Source organism: Elephas maximus, chromosome 12, assembly GCF_024166365.1.
Source record: "Elephas maximus indicus isolate mEleMax1 chromosome 12, mEleMax1 primary haplotype, whole genome shotgun sequence".
Taxonomy (NCBI): Eukaryota; Metazoa; Chordata; class Mammalia; order Proboscidea; family Elephantidae; genus Elephas; species Elephas maximus.
Window position 1 is genome coordinate 90,334,109 of NC_064830.1, and position 21,326 is coordinate 90,355,434.

At 53.4% G+C, this 21,326-nt stretch overlaps 3 protein-coding genes across 8 annotated transcripts; 1 reads left to right on the forward strand and 2 right to left on the reverse strand.

Moving 5' to 3' along the window:
• Positions 1–89: 89 nt before the first annotated feature.
• PRSS53 (serine protease 53) lies at positions 90–4,511 on the reverse strand. The gene is made up of 9 exons (XM_049904544.1): positions 3,870–4,511; positions 3,269–3,534; positions 2,964–3,118; positions 2,599–2,818; positions 1,684–1,834; positions 1,355–1,599; positions 1,127–1,272; positions 659–878; positions 90–352 (listed from the first exon to the last, which is right to left on the reverse strand). Exons 1-9 carry the CDS (start codon positions 4,118–4,120, stop codon positions 333–335), a joined length of 1,674 nt encoding a protein of 557 aa, XP_049760501.1. The 5' UTR covers positions 4,121–4,511; the 3' UTR covers positions 90–332.
• A 2,041-nt stretch (positions 4,512–6,552) lies between these two features.
• On the reverse strand, positions 6,553–8,774 carry VKORC1 (vitamin K epoxide reductase complex subunit 1). Of its 2 annotated transcripts, XM_049904540.1 has the most exons (3): positions 8,401–8,767; positions 7,524–7,633; positions 6,553–7,042 (listed from the first exon to the last, which is right to left on the reverse strand). In XM_049904540.1, exons 1-3 carry the CDS (start codon positions 8,571–8,573, stop codon positions 6,834–6,836), a joined length of 492 nt encoding a protein of 163 aa, XP_049760497.1. In that variant the 5' UTR covers positions 8,574–8,767; the 3' UTR covers positions 6,553–6,833. The 2 variants fall into 2 exon arrangements, with proteins under 2 accessions (XP_049760497.1, XP_049760498.1); XM_049904541.1 differs by lacking the exon at positions 7,524–7,633 and having other exon boundaries at positions 6,937–7,042; positions 8,401–8,774.
• A 6,127-nt stretch (positions 8,775–14,901) lies between these two features.
• BCKDK (branched chain keto acid dehydrogenase kinase) lies at positions 14,902–20,958 on the forward strand. Of its 5 annotated transcripts, XM_049904512.1 has the most exons (13): positions 14,902–14,996; positions 15,379–15,473; positions 15,580–15,947; positions 16,100–16,168; positions 16,264–16,374; positions 16,683–16,730; positions 16,810–16,929; positions 17,012–17,110; positions 17,317–17,390; positions 17,729–17,857; positions 17,935–18,024; positions 18,501–18,659; positions 18,752–20,958. In XM_049904512.1, exons 3-13 carry the CDS (start codon positions 15,753–15,755, stop codon positions 18,894–18,896), a joined length of 1,239 nt encoding a protein of 412 aa, XP_049760469.1. In that variant the 5' UTR covers positions 14,902–14,996; positions 15,379–15,473; positions 15,580–15,752; the 3' UTR covers positions 18,897–20,958. The 5 variants fall into 5 exon arrangements, with proteins under 5 accessions (XP_049760469.1, XP_049760468.1, XP_049760471.1 ...); XM_049904511.1 differs by lacking the exon at positions 15,379–15,473; XM_049904514.1 differs by lacking the exons at positions 15,379–15,473; positions 17,935–18,024.
• Positions 20,959–21,326: the final 368 nt, after the last annotated feature.

Genomic DNA, 21,326 nt, shown 5'->3' on the forward strand with positions numbered 1-21,326 from the left:
AACACTTGGCTGTTGTGATTATGTCGAAGGGGATGTAGGATAGGGAATGCTGGTGGTGGGCACCCAAGCCAGCAGAGCTGGTTGTGGGAAGCACCCACAGGCATCATCTCCCTGTCCTGCAGGGGCTGATGGTCAGCAGAGGCTTGGGCAGGGTGGGGAGTAGGGGCAGTTGCCTGTCCTGGGCAGGTCCCGTCTGAGAGCCCCTGGGTTGTTGGGTCTGCCTCAGAGCCTGGAATCGCACTTGGGTGGGAGGCATGGGGAGGGCAGAGGCAGTGAAGCAGGAATTGCCTCATTGTGTTTGTGGCAATCTGCAGTCGGCCCAAAGCCACCAGTCAACAGCTGCTGGGTTGGCCTGTCAGGGAGAGGAAGGGGGTGGGGTTGGCCTCATCCTCACAACTTTCCTCCTTCCTTCAGGGAGGACGAAGGTGTTACTGGGCCCCCATGACAGATGAGAAAACTAAGGTCCAGAGAGGTTGTGAGGCCTGAGCTAAGTCACATAATGACTACACCAGAATTTGAATCCAAATAAGTCTGTCCCACCCCAGGCACCTGGGCAGCTAGAGGTGCGTCAGAACGGCTGTTTTCCTAGACTGAGAGAAGGGCAGTCAGAGAGAAGACCTGGAGAGGGCGTTGGCAGGAGGGGCCCAGGCCCACATACTCATGTCGGCTGGGCAGCTTCCAGTCTCGGCCTCAGGCTCCGGCTCCGGCTCAGCGAAGTAGACCTGCCAGTCCAAACTGCTGATCCAGTCCTCATAGGCCGGGAGTGCCGTGAAGACTGCAGGTCTGGCAGGACCTTGGCAAGCATCTCCAAAGCTGTGTAGCCCAGCCAGGAACCACATGCCCCTCACTTCATGCACCAGTGGTGCCCCAGACAGGCCCTGCCAGGGATGAGGTGACACTGGGTGACTTCCTCTCCCCCCCACCCCGTAGAGCGCTGTGGGGAGTAGGGGGAGGCAGAAAGGGCTAGGGGCTGAGACACTGGCTATGTGGGGGTCAGTTGGCAGGAGGCCTGGTTTCAGATGAAAAGGCAGGGCTGGAGGCTAAGCCTGGCAGTTGGTCTCTTCGTTAGCTGCAGGGCAAGGGATGCCAGGAGTCTGAGGGGTAAGGTTTGGGAGCTGGGGCTCACCTCACAGCGGGGCAGCTCTCCCACAGCACTGCTACACACCATCCCTGGCAGAATGGGGATGCCGTCGCCCCCAGGGGCTGCATGCAGCCGGCTACAAGCCCTGAGCCCCAGGAGGGTCACAGGTACTGTCTGGAGGGAGCTGATGCCTACAGGGCAAGGGAGAAGATCTGGCTGTTCACTAGCCTTTAAGCTGGATGGGCAGCTACTGGTTGCACTGGTCCTACGTACCTGTTTCTTGGTGGGACAGCCCCAGGACCCAGCCACGTTTCCCATCAGGCAGGTGGTGGTCAGCGTAGGGCAGGCAGAGGGGCCGAAGGCTGGGGCCCAGTGTCACAGGTTGGGCCAGCAACAAGAGGGCCACATCATGGCCCCCCTCTGGGTGGGTATAGGCCCCATGTAGGATGAGCTGCTTCAGGCCACGCTCCTCTGGTCCATCCCCCAACCCTACACTCCATTCCTCTGGGCTCTGGCGCCTGTGTAGAGGCAGTGTTGACAGCACTGAGTGGTGGGGCTGCCGGCAGGGGCAGGGGGCACAAATGGGAGGGGCATGGGCTCACCCGATGAAGCAGTGGGCAGCAGTCAGCACCACCTCCTCTGACACCAGCGCTCCGCCACAGGCCAGGTTCCCTTGGTACTTCAGCCTAGCGTCCCAGGGCCATGGGGAGGGGGCTCCTGCCTGTGGGCCTTCTCTCCTCAGAGACCCACAGGCTGAAACAGATTACATCACCTGACTTCTTAAATTCTCACTGTGCCAGGCACTGCATTAAGTACTTCCCCATGTGCTATTAAATCCCCACAATATCCTCATGAGTTGGATTTCATTAGCCTCATTTGCATATGAGGAAACCGAAGCTCAGAGAGGTTAAGTGGCTTTCTAGTTTTGCAACCACATGCAAGTAGCAGACTTGGGATTCAAAACCCAGGGCTAGAGCTTTTAACTCTAATGGTCTGGACAGTCCTCCTGCCCCAGCTTAATGGGAGTGACCCTGCTTATCACTCCCACTGGTGTACACCCCTCCAGGCCTGGACTGGCCCCAGAATTTCTGGCTGACGTGTTTCTTTTGCCATCGACACAGCTTCCTCACTAGGGATTATTTTGCATGAGATTTGCATGTTAGTCATTTCACCAGAATTCTGCATGGGAGCCCTGCCTTATCCAGTCTCGCTGGGTCCCTGCCTGGGAACTTGCAACTTGCCCCAAAACCTTCACCAGGCCTCAGGGATGAGTCTTCCTGGGTAAACTCCAGATCCATAAACTCCCAAATCATCTGTGCTCCTCATCCCTAAGGGAGCTGTTCCCAGCCTAGGGGCTGGAAGGGGCCTTAAGAGCCCACTGGCTGTGTGTGAAGGCCCTGCATCAGTTCTCTATTCCAAGCTGAGATTTGTTTCACTAGGGCTTCCACCCACTGCCAAGAGGTCATGCAGGCCTGGGTATCCCCACTTATTCCACTCCCTTTGCCCCCTACTCATACCTATACAGCTGTCCTCATCACTGATCTCTGGGGTCTCTGTGCTCTGGGCCAGGAAGGCTGCCCCCTGAGCTCGAGCCTGCAGCCAGGAGCTGTAGGCAGCCACGTCAGTCAGCAGCACCGGAGTGTCCTCCTGGGCACAGCTTGATGCGAAACTGATGATTCCAGCCTGGACCCAGTGTCCATCGGGCTCTCGGCATAGCACAGGGCCCCCAGAGTCCCCCTGTAGCCGGGCAGCAGAGCCAAGGACAGATGCCTGAGCCCCAGCCCCGGCTACACATCCTCTGATCCTCTGACTGCAGTCCCTCCATCCACCCCTCCAAGTCAAGCCCCCTGCCCAAGACCCTTCCCTTCTGCTCCACTCAGACCTGACAGGGCCCTTGCACCCCAGGCTGGGCACCCGCACACAGCATGCCGGGCCGGGCTGGGCTGGCCAGTGGCCGCTGGTGCAGCCGGTTGTAGAGACAGTTACACGTTGGGCGGCTGATGAGACGCAGGCGCAAATTCCGCAGGGTCCTGGGAGCTGATAAAAGAGATGGGCTGAGGGTGGAATCTGGGCTACCGAGGGGGTGGTGGTGGCAGGGAGAATGGGAGCCAGATCATTAGGAGCTGAGTTGTATGACCTTGGGCAAGCAGAGTGCCTCTCTAGGCTCCAGTCTGGGATAGCACGTACTATCATTGGTGCCTTGGTCCCAGCCAGTGGCCCAGCAAGAGTTTCCAAAGGGGAAGTGATGGGTCGGTTGAGGTAGGCAGAGGGGTGTGTGGGCTGTGGGGTGGGTGAGCCGCACCAGGGCCAGGTCCAAGCCCTGGCTGTAATGGGTGTAGGCCCTGGGCAATTGCAGCTCAGCCACGCCCACCTCCTCAGCCCCTGGACTCAGCCCCTGCTGCTGCAGAGAACCCAGGACGACTGACCAGGAGTCCAGTTCTGTCGCTGCTGCCCTGGAAGGGGAAGGACAAAGGCCAGTAAGTACAAGGGAAGTTGGGGGCAGTGACACCATGGGAGACAGCAGAAGGCAGGTGAAAGAAGGGCAGAAATATCAACCTGTGGCTTTAAGCAAGGTGCTTCCCTTCTCTCAGCCTCGGCTTTCTCATCTGTAAAGCTTCTCCCATGAAAGGTTGTTAGAATTAACAGGGTAATACCTACCTGGAATGTGGCAGATTCTCAATAGACAGTACTTTTATTATGCTAGGAGCAGAGACTAGTCTGGTGGGGTTTGGGGGAGTCACCCACCCTCCAAAGCTGGAAACCCTGTCTGACTCCAGCCATGACTCACTTTTCAAAGCAGTGGGCAGCAGTGAGGACCCAGGTATCTGCTACCAGGGAGCCGCTGCAGACGTGGAGCCCTTGCCGCCTCACACTGGCCTGCCACGGCCACTCACCAGGCACTGTGTTGCCCTCCTGAGGCTCAGGGGGGCCAGGGCCAGCCTGCCCACAGGCTGTGGAGAGGGGTGGGTCAGGCTGACAGCAGGCCTCTGTTCTGCCCTCCCTCATCCCAGGCCCAAAAAGGAAGTCCAGGCCCCACATTGATGCCCAGAGCTTACCCCACTGAGTTGCTTGAAGACCTGGGAAGAGAGAGACAGGTAAGAATTGGGGGAGCCTTATCTGCCTGGGTGGAGAGGATGGGTTGTGGAGATAGGTCCTTGCCTGTGACTCTGTGGCTACCTCCCCAGCCCCTCCCAGAATGAAAATATTTATATGAAGTAGAGAAATAGCTTTTATTGGAACCTATTCAAAGTATAGACTCAGTAATTAATTCTCCCTCTGCTGTGCTCAGCACTCCTAGGCCTGAGGAGCAGGGTCTGGGGTTCAACCTGGTCCCAGGCCAACCCTCCTCCAGGCTTTGGAGCCCCCTCACTTCTGCTCCCACTGCTGAGTCAGGGGAGGCAGCCTGTGTATTCTGAGAGCATTAGCCTAATTCTCCTCTCAGCCGTGGAGGCCTGAGAGGAAGGATTACAGGCTTTTGTTGAGTCCAGGTTGGGGGAAGGCACCAAGAGAATGAGACTCACCCCACCCTTGTTCTAATAACTCAGACTCCCCCACCTTCCAAGAAACCACCAGAGATCCTACCAAAGAGCTCCCTTGCCCTGCCCCTTCCCCATCACAGGCATGCACAGATACGTCCATTGAACATCAGAGCCTGGAGGTCCAAGAGAGGGGACAGATATAAAGATGAGCAGACTGAGGCCAGAGAGGCCCAGAACTTGTCTGAGGCCACTCCGGAAGTAGAGGCAGACAGGCACAAATACACCAGGATACATACATAGGCAGGACCACACACAGACACAATTACGTCTTGACAGACACAGGCTATAACCCAGTCCCAAGAAAATCACATCCATTTGATACAGATACTTGCAACCCACACACAGAGCCAGACACAATTACATTGCCACAGGCAGAGCGTCAGATGGACCAGCTGACTGCCCACCCACAGCCAGGCCCCCTCACACACACCAAGCTACAGGGGCTGCTAGGGCAGGTGGTCCCTGAGCCCCACCATACCACTCCCCCATCACACCTGGTGGCTCACCCCCTATGAGGACTACCACTTCCAGGATGAGCAGCCCTGGTCCCCAGCTCTGCTTCATGCTGCTCCAGGCCACTCTGCCACCAGCGTTCTTGTTTTGAGAGGCCACTGGGTCTCCCTGACTCCACCTCTGATCCGCCCCCAGTTGGCTAGGAGTCAGGTGTCATCACTTTTCCTGGGATGGGAGTCAGCAGCTTCTAGCCCTGGGCTGGTCACCAACCCTCTCTGGGCCACAGTCATGGAGCCAGACTGCCTGGGTTCAAATCCCAGCTCCCCCACTTACTACTTGCGTGATCTTGTCTGTGGCTTGTCTGAAAAGCTCAGTTGTAGAATGTAAAAACACTTAGAATAGAACCTGGCATAAAGGACACTTGCTTCCAGAAGAGTAACTGTCATCTTGGACTAACTGTGAAGGGGACAGTGGGCAGGCCCTCCCAGTTCTCACTTTTCCTTTTACCTTCCTTGTCTCTCTCCCAGGCTCAGGTGCTTCCCACACCTTCTCCCCATCTGTGTGACAGAGGTCTTGTGTGGGGCTGGGTGCCGGAGGCTGGGCTCTCTGCTACTTGTTGGGTATGAGACTTTGTAAAGTCCTGACACCTCTCTGAGCCTGCCTCCTCCCTGGGAAAGTTACAGCGGTGCCCACCTTTCCCACAGGTGCTGGAAGAAATCTCAGTCAGGAGGGAAGAACACTCAGGACGCATCCTTTTTACCTGACTCCTAACTCAGGCCTGCCCAGACTGTTCAGGAACCCTGACCCAACACAGAGGCAGCTGTGGATAGAGTTAACAGGTGCTGGAATGAGATGGCTCAGGTGGATTCAAATCCTGAGGGCATCATAAACCCCCATCCCCAGCACTAGCTGTGTGGTCTCAGGCAAGTTACTTAGCCTCTCTGTACCTCAGTTTCCTCATGCAGGAAGGGGATAACAACAGTACTTTATACAATTGCTATAAGGATTAAATGAGTCAATACATGTCAAATTCTTAAACATGCCTGGCATGTGGGTAAATGCTCAATACATATTAGGAAAAATAAAAATGCTTATAACCTGGCCCTAGCCCTCCAGAGCTACCAACACTGGCCTGGGCTGGTAGATAAGGCAGCTGGAGGGGTTAATGTTAGACTATGGGAAGAACCTTCCAGCAAGCATGCACAGAACCAGAAGGGCAGCTTGCCTTCGCAGGTGTGTGCCTGGCCCTCCCAGGAGATGAGGCCTGGCTCCTGTAGGGAGTAGGGACAAGCTATAAACTTGTTTCCTGGGGGTGGGGGCCAACTGTGCCCCAGGTCTTGCTGACTCTGCACGCTAGTGATGGGACTAAACACCCTTTCCAGGCAGGCCCTCTTCTCTCCCTCTGACTCATATCCATCCCAGCCCCAGAAAAGGTAAGACTGGGGGAGGCCCAACACTGAGGACCCTGACAGACAGATGGCACCCACATGGGTCAGACTTGGCCAACTTATTCAAGAAATTTTATTGCTCAGAACCTCCCCTCCCTGGGCAATGGTGGAACTTTGGAAACTAGCCCCGGAGGAGAGGGCTAGAAGCACTAAGGCGGAGGAAGAAGGATGGCACATTTGGTCCATTGTCCTGTGTGGAGATATGGTGGGGGCAGGTTGTAGGGCTTTCTAGGGACCCAGATATGGCCTTTGTGGGCAAGGTTCACGGGCCAAAGCACAGCAGGTGAGTTCAGTCTGGCCTCAAGTCGGGGTTCAGTGCTCCTTGGCCTTGCCCTTGGGTCCCTGGGCCCCTTGGAAGCTGAGCACTGTCAGGCCCACATTGATGGCGTAGGTGGTGATGCAAACGATACAGAAATCATAGAGCACGAAGAACAGGATCCAGGCCAGGTAGACAGAACCAGCGAGAGACACCAGGGAACTCAGCACCAGCAGGATGGAGGCCCAGCGACCACGTAGGCAGCCTGCAAGGTACAGAAGGGTCAGGCATGGGCTTCAGGGACTGGCCTCCTCTAGAGGGCTGCCATGACTTCCCGGTGCCACCCAGACAGCAGGGGCTGTTGGGGAAGGGCCTCTAAAAATAGAAGGCTGTGACATGGCCTTGGTTCTCCTGTTCAGTGATCCCTCAGAACCAAATCCTGAATTTCTTGCGGAGTTCTATATGAGAGGAATTCCCCGCCCCCCCGAGAGAATTTCTGAGACTTTCCCACAGAACTGGGGTCCTAGAAAGTCTTTAAGGGCCCTTCTGAGTATGACAGTACCTAAACCAACTGAAAGACCCCTGTTGGTTCCCTCCCCCTCCCCACCTCAAAGTGCCCAGCAGTCACTAGTCTGGGTCACCAAGACTGCATGGGATGGGGCTGGACTGACCAGGAGGGAAGGGGCCTGTCATGAAGGAGGGGGGGTGCCCTGCAGGGAAGGGGCAGGGCCTGGATGGCCACTCACCTAGCAACAGCTGTAGTGTGTAGAAGATGCAACCGAATATGCTGTTGGACTGGTTGAGGACACTGTCGGGGCCCAGCACGTGCTCCACTAGCCCAAAGCCCCGACCCCACCTGGGGAGGGGAGGACCAGGTTAGAGGTGTTATCCTAGTGCCCTGGGCCCTGTCCCGGAAGGCCAGTTTCCAAGAAACTGCCTGGGCTGTCTCCCCACCCCCCATCCCTATGAGTCCAAGGGTCACTGACCTCCTGGGGTCGTCCCTTTGGACACGTCAGAATTCCATGTCACTGGCCCTACCCTCCCCCATCTCCAGGCCAGGCCTGGCCACGGCTTCTCCATAGGCCTCTCTTTTCATCCTAGACTTTCTCAAGATGGGAAGCTTGGAATAACGGTTGATTCAGCTTTAGAGTTGCCTGAGACTGAAACCAGGGTGGGAGTCTCTTTGCCCTGGATCCCCCAAATCTCCGGACTGCTTACGGCTCGCCCGCTCCCCCCGCCCCCCTCGCCAACCCCGTATTCTGTCTTGGCGTTAACCCTGGGCCCTCAAGCACGGCCTGACTCGGCCTCCCTGTCCCCAGGCACAGCCATTACCAGACCCCAAGCGCCATCCCAAGTCCACTACCTCCTTTTCCTGCCCGGTCACTGCTATTTCTCCGCATCCAGACCCACAAGAATTCCAGTTACTTGCACCATCTGCCCCCCTGCCCCGCACTCCTTATTTCGGACACTAGTATCTCGAGATTGCCCAGGCCCCTGTGCACACCCAATTTGCCAGCCAGCGACCCATCGAGCAGCCCGGCTCCCATGCACACCTGGCCCCATGCACTGCTCCCACAAGCAGCCGGGTCCCCGGCTCCTCACGCCTTGCACTCCCGCGCGTACCTGGAGGAGAAGACGCGCGAACAGCTGATGGCGGTGCCCACATCGCAGAGCGCGCGGTAATCCTTATCCCGGGCACGCGCCGCCTTCACATGCAGCGCGTAGAGTGACAGCCCGAGGCCGGCGAGGCAGAGCGCGAGCCGCGCCCATCCGGGGCTCACCCAGGTAGTGCCCATGTTTTCAGATCCAGCGCTAGGAGCCTGCCCAAGATAACGCGCCACGGGGCAGGGGCGGGGCAGAATATGGCCACGTCCCCTCCCGCCTCTCTGACTGGGCGATTGGCCGACCTGCTCCCGCACTCCCTGATCCAATTGGTTATTCCTGGGACTCGATAGCTGCGAGGGAGCGTTAAGAAAACAACGAGGAATGCTGGGACTGGTAAAGCCGATTAAGAAATGTGGGTAGTCCTAGACAAAGCGGCCTGCCAAGCCCGATGGGAGTTGTAGTCGGAACAGCTGCAAGGCATCAAGGGGAATGGAGTCTCTGTCGCCAAACCAAAAAAAAAAAAAAAAAAAGAACCAAAGCGTAGCTGTAAGTCGATTCCGAGTCATAGAGACCCTATAGGACAGAGTAGAGCTGCCCCATGGAGTTGCCAATGACTGGCTGGCGGATTTGAAGTGCCGACCTTTTGGTTCGCAGCCGAGCTCCTAAGCACCGCGCCATCAGGGCTCCTCTCTGTCTCCAGAGTTGTTAAAATTACATGAACATGGCGAACAGGGGTTGCGAGGGACCTGGTGGCGCAGTGATTAAGAGCTACATCGTGCAAGGGTTGCTAACCAAAAGGTCGGCACTTCAAATCCACCAGCCGCTCCTTGGAAACTCATGGAGCAGTTCTACTGTGCCCCATAGGGTCACTATGAGTCAGAATCTACTCGACGGCGACGGGTTTTTTTTTTTTTTTTACACGGTTGCTGAGTCGGAACGACTCCGCGGGAATGAGTTTTTTAAGGGGTAGCAGTACAACGACAACAGGATGCAAACGATTAAACACTGGGCTTCTAAGTAGTTGCGATCCATCCAGAGGCGTCTCAGAAGAAAGGCCTGGTGGGTCAGTTTATGGCGTGCAGTTCTACTCTGAAACACGTGGGGTCGCCATAACAATATGTAGCACGTTTGTGGTGGCCCGTTTAAAGCATTGGAACAGCCAGGACCTAGAGACCAGTGGATCAGGGAATCCAGCAAATACTGCAGTACAACCCAGGAACCAAGCATTTTGCTGAAATTAATACTTCAGACACCATTCGGACTATAGTCTCCTATCTTCCCAGCTTGCTCAGTCATTCCCTTCTGCTTTATTAGGATCCCCAGCTTTGAGTTTACTGCTTCCTCCCAATCCCTCTACCAGTGCCTCCAACCTGTCCCTCCCTCCCTCCTTTAAATTCCCAGTTCTATCACCTCAGCCATTGTAAACTCCCTTTGTTGCTCTGTCTTGTGGCACCCGCCTGGCAAAACTTGAGCCCTGGATCAACCCAACAGTCCCCTCTCCAAACCTTCTGTGGACTAGCTGAACTCTCCCCTTCACAGACACCCCCACCTGTGATGATTAAGATTGTTTGTCACCTTGGCTGGGCCATGATTCTTAAGGTTTATATGTGATCACTCCCATGATGAGATCTGCTGTGAGTAGCCAATCAGTTGAAAGGGAGTTTCCTTGGGGTTGTAGCCTGCATCCCAATATAAGCAGACATTCTGGCTTTTTGCTCGTTCCGGATCCTGCAGATGCCTCCTGTTTGTCTGACCTCTGTTTGTTGGGACTCGAACTATCAAATTATTGGCCAATCTTTCTACCTGTGGATCTTCACAGCCTGTGAGCAGAGCCCTGCTTGCCGACCTGCTGGTCTTGGGTTTGCCAGCCCCTGCAGCTACGTGAATCAGAAGAAGCCTTGCGGTCTTGCCTGCCAATCTTGGGAATCATGGATATTCACAGCCTGTGAGCAAAAAGAGCTCTGCTCTCCAACCTGCTGATCGTGGATTTGCCAGCCCCTGCAGCTGTATGAATCTGCATTTGTGGATAAGCCTCTATCCTAATCCACAAACTTGGGACGTTCCAGCCTCTACAATCAAGTGAGCCATTTCTTCGATATAAATATCTCTATATATATATTTATATGCTTTACTGGTTTTGCTTCTCTAGAGAGCCCAGCCTAAGACACCATCTATTACTTGCTGCTTACTTTCATTTTAGAAATGGCGACAAATCTCCCTTCACTTGGAGTTCCTCCACTAGCTCTGACCCTACTATGCCTGTCCTCCCCTTCATAGTCAAGTTTGTGATATTTACACTCCCTGTTTCCAGTTGCTCACTTCTCCTTGCTCAGCTTGGCACATACATTATAAGCTAGCTTCTGCCCCTAACACAAGTCCTGGGGTCACTAGGGCACTAAATCCACTGTATATTTTTCAGTTCTTATCTTGATTGGCCTCAAAACAGTATTATTCACTGTTGAGCACTCCCTCCTAGAAACTCTTTCTCTGGCTTCTGTGATATCTCACTCTCCTGCTGGCCTTTCTCTCTCTCTGGCTGCTCCTCCTAAGGTCTAGTCTTCTTCCAGAGAAGATGTGGTAGACAAAGTAGTAGCACCAGAAAGTTGTCCACGTCCTAATCCTGGGAACCTGTGAATATGTTAGGTTACATAGCAAAAAGGAATTAAAGATGCCGGTGGGTTTAAGGTTGCTAATCAACTGACTTTAAAATAGGGAGATTATCCTGGATTATCTGTCATCACAAGGGTCCTTAAAAGTAAAAGAGGAAGCATAAGAGAGTTGGAGGGAGATTACTCTATAGAAGAAAAGCACAGAGAGATGCAAGTTTGCTGGCTTTGAAGACAGAGGAAGGAGGCCATGAGCTAAGGAATGTGAAAGGCCCCGCATGCCCTCACTTCCCATAATCTGTACAGAAGGGGTTCACTTCTTTCCACTCTCCTGATCCAAGCCATCATCACGTCTTACCTAGATACCTGCAGCAGTTTCCCCACTGGCCTCCCAAATATAATTGCCCTTAACCCAAGATCATTCTCCACACAACAGTCAGACTGAGACTTAAAAAAATAAGGATGTGAAAAGGATAGCAAGAATGGTTGCACGACTGAAGAATGTAATCAATGTCTCTGAATTTACACATAGAAATGGTTGAGACACATATTTTCTTATGTGTATTTTCACCATAATAATAATAATAAAAAAACAAGCAAACCAAACCCATTGCTGTCAAATTGATTCGGACTCCTAGCAATCCTGTAGGACAGAGTAGAGCTGCCCCACATGTTTCCAAGGAGTGCCTGGTGGATTCAAATTGCTGACCTTTTGGTTAGCAGCCACCAGGGTTTCCAAAAAAAGTAAAGAAATAAACAAGCATCTAGCTTTTTCATTCTCTGACTTAAAAAGCATCCCATTTCAATAGCTCTTAGAATAAAGCTCAGTATTTCCGTCGCTTATTTAGCAAATGTATTTAAGCAGGTCTTATGTGCCAGGTATTATGTTAGGGGCTTGGGACAAATCAATAACACAGCCAGATATTCGTGCTCTGGTCTTACATTTTAGAAAAGGATAAAAAAAATAAGCAATTAATGTAATACATATGTACATAGTATGTTTTTGGTGATAAGTATTGTGGATAAAGTAAAAAGTAGACCCAAGTAGGGGGAACAGAGGCAATTTGCAGTTTTAAATAGGATGGCCAGGTAACATTTGAAGAGAAAAAGCTTGAAGAAAGTGAGGGAACAAGCTGTGTGGATAAGGGTGCTCCAGCACAGGAAACAGACAATGAGAAGCCCTGAGATGGAATGGGCCTGGTATGTTCAGGAAACGGCAGGGAGGCCAGTATGGCTGGAGCAGAGTGAGTGAGGGGGAAGAGTAGAAGGTGAGAATGGAGAGGAAAGGGGAGACAAGTCTTTCCGGGCTTCAGTTTCCTCATCTGGAAATGAAGATAATAATAATACCTTCCTCACAGGGTTATTATTTTTTTACCTCACAGGGTTATTATGAAGGTGGAAGTAATATATAATAAAGCGCTTAGAAGAGTGCCTGACCCGTGGTAAGCTCTAATATGAGTATTAGCTATTATTAAAATCACCATTACGACTATTATTTGAGCGAGCATCTCAGCCTGAGCTCACAGAGGTGCATATTCAGCCACAGCCGCTGGGGAGCAGCAGCGAGTTCGGTCTGAGCTCTAGCCAAGCTCTCAGGGTCAGATGAGGTGAGCCACTTCCCAGACTTCCCGCCTCTGTGGCAGGTCCAGTCCACACCACAGCCACGTGAGCACCCAGTCTTGGCGTAGACCAAGCACTCCGAGTCCTTAGCATCTCTGCACATGCCGTTCCTGCCTGCCAGCACCATACTTCTTTCCTTCTTCCGGGGCTCAAGCCCTGCCTGGAGGGAGAGGGGATCCGAGTGTCCTCCTGGATCCATTCTCCAGTCTTTGTTGTTGAAAAAGGGGTGGAAAGGTGGTGAGGGTGGGAGGCGAAGAAAAAAACGCAGAGAGTCAGGAAGCCCCTTCCTCATGGTCTATGCAGACCTTCCCCAAATTCCTCAGGTGGGCCAGCGATGGTGAATGGTTCCACCTCTGCTGAAGTCTGAAGATGTCACCTACTTCACTTAACACTTTTTTAATTAAAAAAATTTCAAATATTTAGAAAACACACAAACATTGTAAAGAAAAATTCAAACTATATATATATTGTTGTCTTTTGCAAGCAGATTACCAGACCTGTATTCAGATGCAACTCTGGGTGGGTTTGAACTGCCAACCTTTCAGCTAGTAATCGAGCTCTTTAACTGTTTGTGCCACCTGGGGAATATATATATATATATAAACATTGCTGTCGAGTCAATTCTGACTCATAGCGACCCTATAGGACAGAGTAGAACTGCTGCATAGAGTTTCCAAGGAGTGCCTGGTGGATTTGAACTGCCAATTTTTTTTAGCAGCCGTAGCACTTCACCACTATGCCACCAGGGTTTCCATATATGTAGTATAATATAATGCAATGCAATATGCATCCCAACCAACCCATTGCCATGGAGTCAATCCCGACTCAGAGTGACCCTACAGAACAGAGTAGAACTGCCCCATAGGGTTTCCAAGGAGCTCCTGGTGGATTTGAAAGGCCGACTTTTTGGTTAGCAGCCGAGCTCTTAACCACCACACCACCAGGGTTTATATATATTTAAAACCAAACCAAATTAGTTGCTGTTGAGTCAATTCTGTGTCAGAGTAGAACTGTGCTTCATAGTTTTCAATAGCTGATTTTTGGGGAAGTAGATTTTCAGGCCATTCCTGGTGGACCCAGGGAGCTATAGATGATAGATAGACAATCTTCCATCACCTCCTGCCTGGACAAAGCAATTGTCTTCTCACTGGTCTCTGTGGCTTTGGTCTCACAGATCCCAGTCAACAGCCAGAGAGTTCTGTCTTAGGAACAGATCTGACTAGTTAAAACCTTTCAGTGGCTCCTTACTCCTCAGAACAAATGCAGACTCCCTGCCGTGGGTAATAGAGCCCTTCATGCTCTGGCTCTGATCCCCCCATTCAGCCCCTGTCCTTCTGAGACTCTAAACTCCAGCCAGTCTTCAGGTAGTCCAGGCTATTCTCTATTCTGCCACACCTCCTCCTCTCCCCCAGCTCCCTTGCCTGGGTAAATCCTACTCAAGCTGTGCTTCTACAGATGTCCCAGTTCCAATGTGCTCTCATTACACTTGATCACACCAAAGCTACCTACCTGTCTTCAAGTCAGTCTTCCTCTTCAGGGCGCGGAAGGATTTATTTATTTGGTTCACTATCCAATTTCCTCCCCTGGCACAGAAAAGGCCCCCCATCAGTGTTTGTTGCAGGCTGAATGAATAAAAATAATACCAAACATTTATACGGTGTTAATTCCTAGGCGCTTAACATCTATCAAACCAAAACCAAACCCATTGTTGTCAAGTCGATTCCGACTTAGAGCAACCCTGTAGGACAGAGTAGAACTGCCCCATAGACTTTCCAAGGAGTGCCTGGTGGATTTGAACTGCCAACCTCTTGGTTAGCAGCCGTAGCATTTAACCGCTACACCACCAGGTTTTCCTTAATATATATAAATTCATATAATTCACACAACAACCCCGAGGTTGATACATCTTCATTTTACAGAAATTAAAATGTGGAGGACTTAACTAATTTCCCTCAGGTACTAAGTGGCCCAGCTGGGGTTTGTACCAGGTAGTTCGTTTTCCCATAAATGAATCTATAAGCAAAAGGATAAGGATCCCAGGTAGGGCTTGATCTGTGTGCTTTGCATCTAAGGGTTTTCCTGCCCTCTTTTTTTCCAATTTGCTCCCGGGGAGTTCATTTTATAGATTAGGAGAGAAAGGCTGAGAGAGACCACAGATAACTCCAGGCGTCCTGTGCAAGAAGCCGTGGTATTTATCTGGGGGCCCGGGATTAGGGCTGGAGCCAGGGTCGCGAGTCCTCCGCACCAAACTACAACTCCCAGAAAGCATCGGGCGCTCCCTATCCGCGCGACGTAACGGCGGCTGAGGGCGCAGGCGGCTGCACCCGCCGGGCCAGTCGACTGTTCCGGAGGTTTAGCTCGGACCCTAGCCCTGGCTCTGGCCCCGCGGTAAGTGGAACAGCCCGCGCATACCCGGCCACCGAGATTCCGCACTGCGCAGCTGCCGCCTCCGCTTTTGGGCGGGAGTGCCGGAGTGCGCGCGGATGGGGGGGTGGGTTTGGCATCTACCATATGGGGGGACCTGGGTCTAACTAAGGGGCCCCGCGAAGAGGGAACCCAGAGAAGGACTCCTGGGCCGCAGCCTTGACGCAGCCGGCCCTCGGACGCACAGTGCTCTGTGCAGCATGTACGCAGGCCAGGCCGCCTGGCTTGGGTCTGAAGGTGCTGGGTAGGGGTCAGCCCCGCCCCCTGAACGAGGGCCCCTAGGACCAGAGGGAGTGGGGCGAGGTTTTCGGGCTGCATGGGCCTGAGGATCCGTTCCTCCCCGCAGACTCCTGCCAGATAGATCCTCAGGTTGAAGAATAGCATCTCTGAAAAGCAAGGTTGTCCGGGCTTGCCTGTGTGTTACAGAATGTAGTTCAAACGGTAGGCAGAGATCGCCCAGGTCTGAGGGACCAGTGCTCATGTGGAGAGGTGGTGTGGGTCGTCTGGACTGGGATCCTTACAAGTCCCTCTTCCCCCGCCCCGGTAGATGGGAGCTGCTCCCGGGGGGCTGAGCTGGTCAGCATCCTCGACCGGCCGTCACTCCTGAAGTCAGAGAGGAGCCCTCGCCAGCCCCCCTACCCATTGCCCCGTTTTGGGGTCGCCTCCATCTGTCCGGTCCTCAGCCCTAGTGGCCACCCAGGTCGACAAAGGATCAAGACAATGATACTGGTGTCAGTGCTGGGGACCGCCCCCCGGGGCGGGCCTCCACTCTGGCCCCTCCTGGGGCCCGCACTCTCCTTGCGGGCCAGCTCCACCTCAGTCACCGACACACACCACGTGGAGATGGCGCGGGAGCGCTCCAAGACTGTCACCTCCTTTTACAACCAGTCTGCCATCGACGTGGCAGCTGAGAAGGTGCGCAACCAGGGGGACGAGGTCCAGGGTCTGGAGCTGGAGTTGAGGTCCAGGGTCTGGAGCTGGATTTGAGGGCCAGGGAAGGGGCGGAGCTCATATGGCGGGGGCGGGGTTTTGGGGGTCTAGTTCTCAAGGCCCATCTGCTCCTCCAGCCCTCAGTCCGTCTTACTCCAACCATGATGCTTTATTCCGGCCGGTCTCAGGATGGCAGTCACCTTCTGGTAAGATTCCTGTTCTCTATTTTTCCCTTGGCTCCTGGAGCTCTGCCCCAGCCACACATGCTTTGGACCTGCATTTCGTCCCCTTTTTCTTCTAGAAAAGTGCCCGGTATTTGCAGCAAGAGCTGCCAGTGAGAATCGCTCACCGCATCAAGGGCTTCCGCAGCCTGCCTTTCATCATTGGCTGCAACCCCACCATCCTGCAAGTGGTAAGGTGGCCTCAAGGGGTGTGAGTCTCCCTAGTGGGGAAGGCTTTAGATCAGTATGCCCACCTCCATGGGGCTACTGGGGAGACTAGGTTCTAGAGAGGCAGAGACTTGCCTGCCAAAAGGTTTCAGGGCCAAATAGGACGCAGCTCCAACCAAGCCTTCAGAGGCCAAGACTACATATTCATGGAGGCTTGAAAGGCCATGATGCGGGTTTCAACGGAGTGAATTGGGTGGGTGGTGATCTCCATGGGTAGGCAGGGATAGCTGTTCACAGCAGCCCTGTGATTCCCCACACCTCTTCCTTGTAGCACGAGCTGTACATCCGTGCCTTCCAGAAGCTGACAGACTTCCCTCCGGTGAGGGCTGGGCCAGGGCAGGGTGAGGGGCTAAGCGGTCCGGGCCGCCTGCTTGTGCTAACAACTCTGTGGCCTGTAGATCAAGGACCAGACGGAAGACGCCCAGTACTGCCAGCTGGTGCGACAGTTGCTGGATGACCACAAGGATGTGGTGACCCACTTGGCTGAGGGCCTGCGTGAGAGCCGAAAGCACATAGAGGTCAGGGGCAGCCAATGGGGGCCCAGGCCTGGTCAGAGGCTGGGAAGGGACACAGGATTTCTGAGGCCCCACTCTTTACCAGGATGAGAAGCTTGTCCGCTACTTCTTGGACAAGACGCTGACTTCACGGCTCGGGATCCGCATGTTGGCTACACATCACCTGGCACTGCATGAGGACAAGGTGTGGAGGGGCTGACACCTGAGACCCAGCTGGGAGTGTCAAGCGTGGCAGAGGGGACCGGGCCAGGAGATCTCTTGGGTTAGGGACCTGGATCAAGGCCTTCAGGAGAGGCTTGGGCTGCTTCAGCAGTCCAGAAGTTGCAAGCATTTGGCAGATGAGGTGGGGGTGGAGGTGTTGCGTAGCCCTAACCTTCTCTTTCCTGCCAGCCTGACTTTGTGGGCATCATCTGCACTCGCCTCTCACCAAAGAAGATTATTGAAAAGTGGGTAGACTTTGCCAGGTAAGGCTAGAATAGTCAGTGGGGTGGATGTCTTGGGGCAGGGTAGGCTTGGGACTGAGCCCTTCCTGGTGCATGATATAGGGCAGGGTTTCTCAACCTTGGCATGTTGACATTTTGGGCTGGGTAATTCTTTGTTGTAGGGGGCTGTCCTGTGCATGTTAGAATGTTTAGCAGCATCCCTGGCATCTACTTCATGCCAGTAGCACCCCCCTCCGCAATTGTGACAACTAAAACGTCTCTAGAAATTGCCAAATGTCCCCTCTGGGGAGCAAAATCACCCCACAGTTGAGAACCACTGGTCTAGGGGTACCTGTCTGAACACCTGCTCCTATCCATAGGCGTCTGTGTGAGCACAAGTATGGCAATGCCCCCCGCGTCCGCATCAATGGGCATGTGGCTGCCCGTTTCCCTTTCATCCCTATGCCACTGGACTACATCCTGCCCGAGCTGCTCAAGAATGCCATGAGGTGGGCTGGTCAGATATGTGTGGGGGGGGGAGAGAGGCAGGAACTGGGGTGCCACTGGGTCTATCTCGCCTGTATAGAGCTACGATGGAGAGTCACCTAGACACTCCCTACAATGTCCCAGATGTGGTCATCACCATCGCCAACAATGATATCGATCTCGTCATCAGGTTTGCCCTGAGTGGGAGTTGGGTGGGGTGGACAGAGGTTCCAGGCACTGATTCTGACTTACTGTGTGACCTAAGCCAGTACCTGCCTCACTCTGGGACCTGGTGTCTGGTCCGACAAGATACTCTCTGTCCTGAGATTCCCATGAGCTGGATATTAATGAATCCGGGGCCAGCTGCAGGCCCAGGGCAGTGCCCCTGTCAACAACTGAGGGGCCTGGAATTGGGAAACATTCAGGAGTAAGCAGTAAGTGGTGCTGGGCCGAGGGTAAATGTCAAGTCCTGTGAGAACGTATAAGCAGTCAGCATCCCAAGCATCAGTGAGGATGGAGAAAGGACACTCTCCAAGCAGCGTCCAGGAGTCTGGGTGGACAGCATTCTACCTTTGGGTGGAATGAACAGGAAGGCAGACTTCACACTGTCTGCTTGGGAGGTGGGGAGTCAATACTGAGCCAAGCCCATTATCGGCATCCTGCCAGGATTTCAGACCGGGGCGGGGGAATCGCTCACAAAGACTTGGATCGGGTCATGGACTACCACTTCACTACGGCCGAGGCCAGCACCCAGGACCCCCGGATCAGCCCCCTTTTTGGCCACCTGGACATGCACAGTGGCAGCCAGTCAGGACCCATGCATGGGTGAGGCGCCACCTGGCCAGGATGGAGGGGTGGGGGGCCCCAGGGGACTCAAGCCTCTGAAGCCTCCTATCCTATCCCCTGCCCACCCTCAGCTTTGGCTTCGGGCTGCCCACATCACGGGCCTACGCGGAGTACCTTGGTGGTTCCCTGCAGCTACAGTCCCTGCAGGGCATTGGCACGGATGTCTACTTGCGGCTCCGCCACATCGATGGCCGGGAGGAGAGCTTCCGCATCTGACCCAAGTCCTTGGCCTGCTTGCCTGCCCAGCCTGGGCCACGTTCCCTGCCAAGACCTTCCAGGTTAGGCAGGGTCCCAACCTGTTCCACTTGCTGCTGCATCTTGGGTCTTAGATCCCTAGACAGATGGACTTATGTGGAGCTGGGTACCCCCATCCTCCCTGCCTCCAGGCCTTCGAAAGGGGAAATGGGGACCCATGAGGCCTCCAGCACCAGCTCCATCATTCTTGTTCCTGGGGGACCTCCCCCACTTGGACCTGCTGTTTATTATTAAAGTTCACATTTTGAATGCCCTCTTGGGCCCTGTGTGTGGGGAAGGCAGGTGAGCTTTTGCTTTTGCCCCTGTTCAGAGTCCTTGATTCTTGAGTTTAAATGGTTCATGTCTCAGTCTCTCTGTCCCAGCAGCCCAGGAGTAAAAGTGGGTTCAAGTCTCTCGCACATTTGATTTGGTGGGAGTGAGAGTGACTTTGACAGCTTGTGCGAAGACCTTTTATTTAGTACACGTTTATGGATCCCAGACAATATCGAAGGCCCAGGCTGGCCTAGCTCTAGGCCTCAGTTCTGACTCTTTCCTGCCAGTCACGATTTCTGGAGGTGAAACTTACCAGACTGGGCAACTTTCTGAGCCACCTGATTCCTGAGCCTGAGTAAGGTTAAAAATACTGCCCGCCAGCTGTGTCTGCTGCCACCAAGGAAAGGAACACACAAGGTTGTTTTCTGGCAGGCCCCAGCAAGGACTGGGTGCCCTACCAGAGAAAGGTGGGGCTCTGGTAGGAGGCCAGGGTGTTGGGCAAAAGAAAAGGGCCCAAGACAGCAAGTAGGCTCAAGGTTATGCTTGAAGCAGAACTTCCCAGGGGGGTCTCAGATGGGAACCCCTTGCTCATCTTGCCAGGAAAGGAGAAGAAAGGCCCTCTGGGCGTGTCTGGTGGGATTAAGCAAACGTCTTACTCTGTCTCTGCCTTCACATCTCTGAGCTCTGACAGCTAACTTCCTGAGGCTGGCTCTAGATCTACCCCATTTCCTACCCTTCAGGGTGATGGCTGGTAGAGGAGACAGGAAATTGTATCTGGAGGTCAAATGGCAGGTGGTGGGAAATGATTTGCTGGGCTGCAAAACTTCTGTCTGCAGGGCAGGGTGGTGAAGCTGGAGAAACAGGCAGCAGCCAGAGGGTGTAGGGCTTTGAATGTGCAGCCTAGAAGCTTGGGTTTTGTTCTGAAGGCAGTGAGGATCCATGGACAGGTTTTAGGCTAAGAAGGGATGTCTCTGGTTGGATTCCCTAGAAGTAGACCCTGAGAGGACTTGTGTCCAAGTGATCTGTTAAGAACATGCTCCCAGGAAAGACCCAGAGGGAGTAGGGGAAGCAGGAGAGGGGAGGGGAGGAAGTCGAGCAGGGATAAGATCTCCGACAACAGTCCAGAGCCAGTAAGTTATGCCTCAGAGTTGGAGGTAAGAGAACTAACTAAGCTCACCAGCACTGATTCACTCTTCCACTTGACAATCATTCCTTAATGGCTATGCTGGGAAGTGGGAGTGGGTATGTACTTAAATTCCCGGGTTGAAATCTTACCTTTTCAGCATTTCCAGGCAAAACAGCTCTATTAGCTCGAAGGCAACTCACCAAAGAGCCCCAGGTGCTGGCCTTAGAAAGTACAAGTCAAAGAGAATTGAGGCACACAAAGAAAAGGGATCCTGGGGATCTGGGCAGAACACCTGCATAGTCCTAGGAGGAACTATCTGATTTGCATGTTAGAAGAATCACTGGTGGCTGGTGGATTGAAGAATGAGGAGGCTGATGCAGTGACCTTGGTCAGGGGTTTGTAAGGCCTAGGCTAATCCTTAACTAGAAAGGATAGCATCGGTAACTGAATGTGTCCAGTTAAGTCAAAAATGAGGCACCAGTACCCTGGCTGGGTAAAATAACAATCTTGCAGATAGGAGAGGGGTGGGGAGAGTCAATAGAATTTTAACTTTTTTCTTGCCTGTTTTTTGGTTCTTTTTTATGCTGCCAGACACCTGGCATTCATCAGCCCCCAGAGTCCTCCATTTCCCACGAGCCAAATTATCAGCACTTCCCACCGCCATCCCCCACAGATACCCAGCTGATATATTTTTTTAAATTGTTCTTTAAGTGAAAGTTTACAAATCAAGTCAGTCTCTCATACAAAAATTTATATACACCTTGCTGTGTACTCCTAGTTCCTCTTCCCCTAATCAGATAGCACACTCCTTTTCTCCACCCTGTATCCTCCATGTCCATTCGGCTAGCTTCTCTGCCTTCTCATCTCCCCTCCAGATAGAAGCTGCACGCATAGTCTTGTGTCTACTTGAGCCAACAAGCTCACTCCTCACCATTATCATTTTCTATCCCATAGTCCAGTCCAATCCCTGTCTGAAGAGTTGGCTTTCGGAATGGTTCCTGTCTGGGGCTAAC

Bases quoted from the DNA above. Each gene is read 5' to 3' on its own strand.
- VKORC1 (XM_049904540.1), bottom strand. From the start codon at position 8,573: ATGGGCACTACCTGGGTGAGCCCCGGATGGGCGCGGCTCGCGCTCTGC. The intron at 7,634-8,400 runs GTACGCGCGGGA...TCCCCTCCCCAG, and splicing joins TCGCGCGTCTTCTCCTCCAG to GTGGGGTCGGGGCTTTGGGC. The intron at 7,043-7,523 runs GTGAGTGGCCAT...TGTACCTTGCAG, and splicing joins CACACTACAGCTGTTGCTAG to GCTGCCTACGTGGTCGCTGG.
- BCKDK (XM_049904512.1), top strand. From the start codon at position 15,753: ATGATACTGGTGTCAGTGCTGGGGACCGCCCCCCGGGGCGGGCCTCCA. The intron at 16,169-16,263 runs GTAAGATTCCTG...TTTTTCTTCTAG, and splicing joins AGGATGGCAGTCACCTTCTG to AAAAGTGCCCGGTATTTGCA. The intron at 16,930-17,011 runs GTCAGGGGCAGC...ACTCTTTACCAG, and splicing joins AGAGCCGAAAGCACATAGAG to GATGAGAAGCTTGTCCGCTA.
- PRSS53 (XM_049904544.1), bottom strand. From the start codon at position 4,120: ATGTGGGGCCTGGACTTCCTTTTTGGGCCTGGGATGAGGGAGGGCAGA. The intron at 1,835-2,598 runs GTATGAGTAGGG...AATCTGTTTCAG, and splicing joins TGATGAGGACAGCTGTATAG to CCTGTGGGTCTCTGAGGAGA. The intron at 879-1,126 runs GTGAGCCCCAGC...CATCCCTGGCAG, and splicing joins GAGAGCTGCCCCGCTGTGAG to GGCCTGTCTGGGGCACCACT.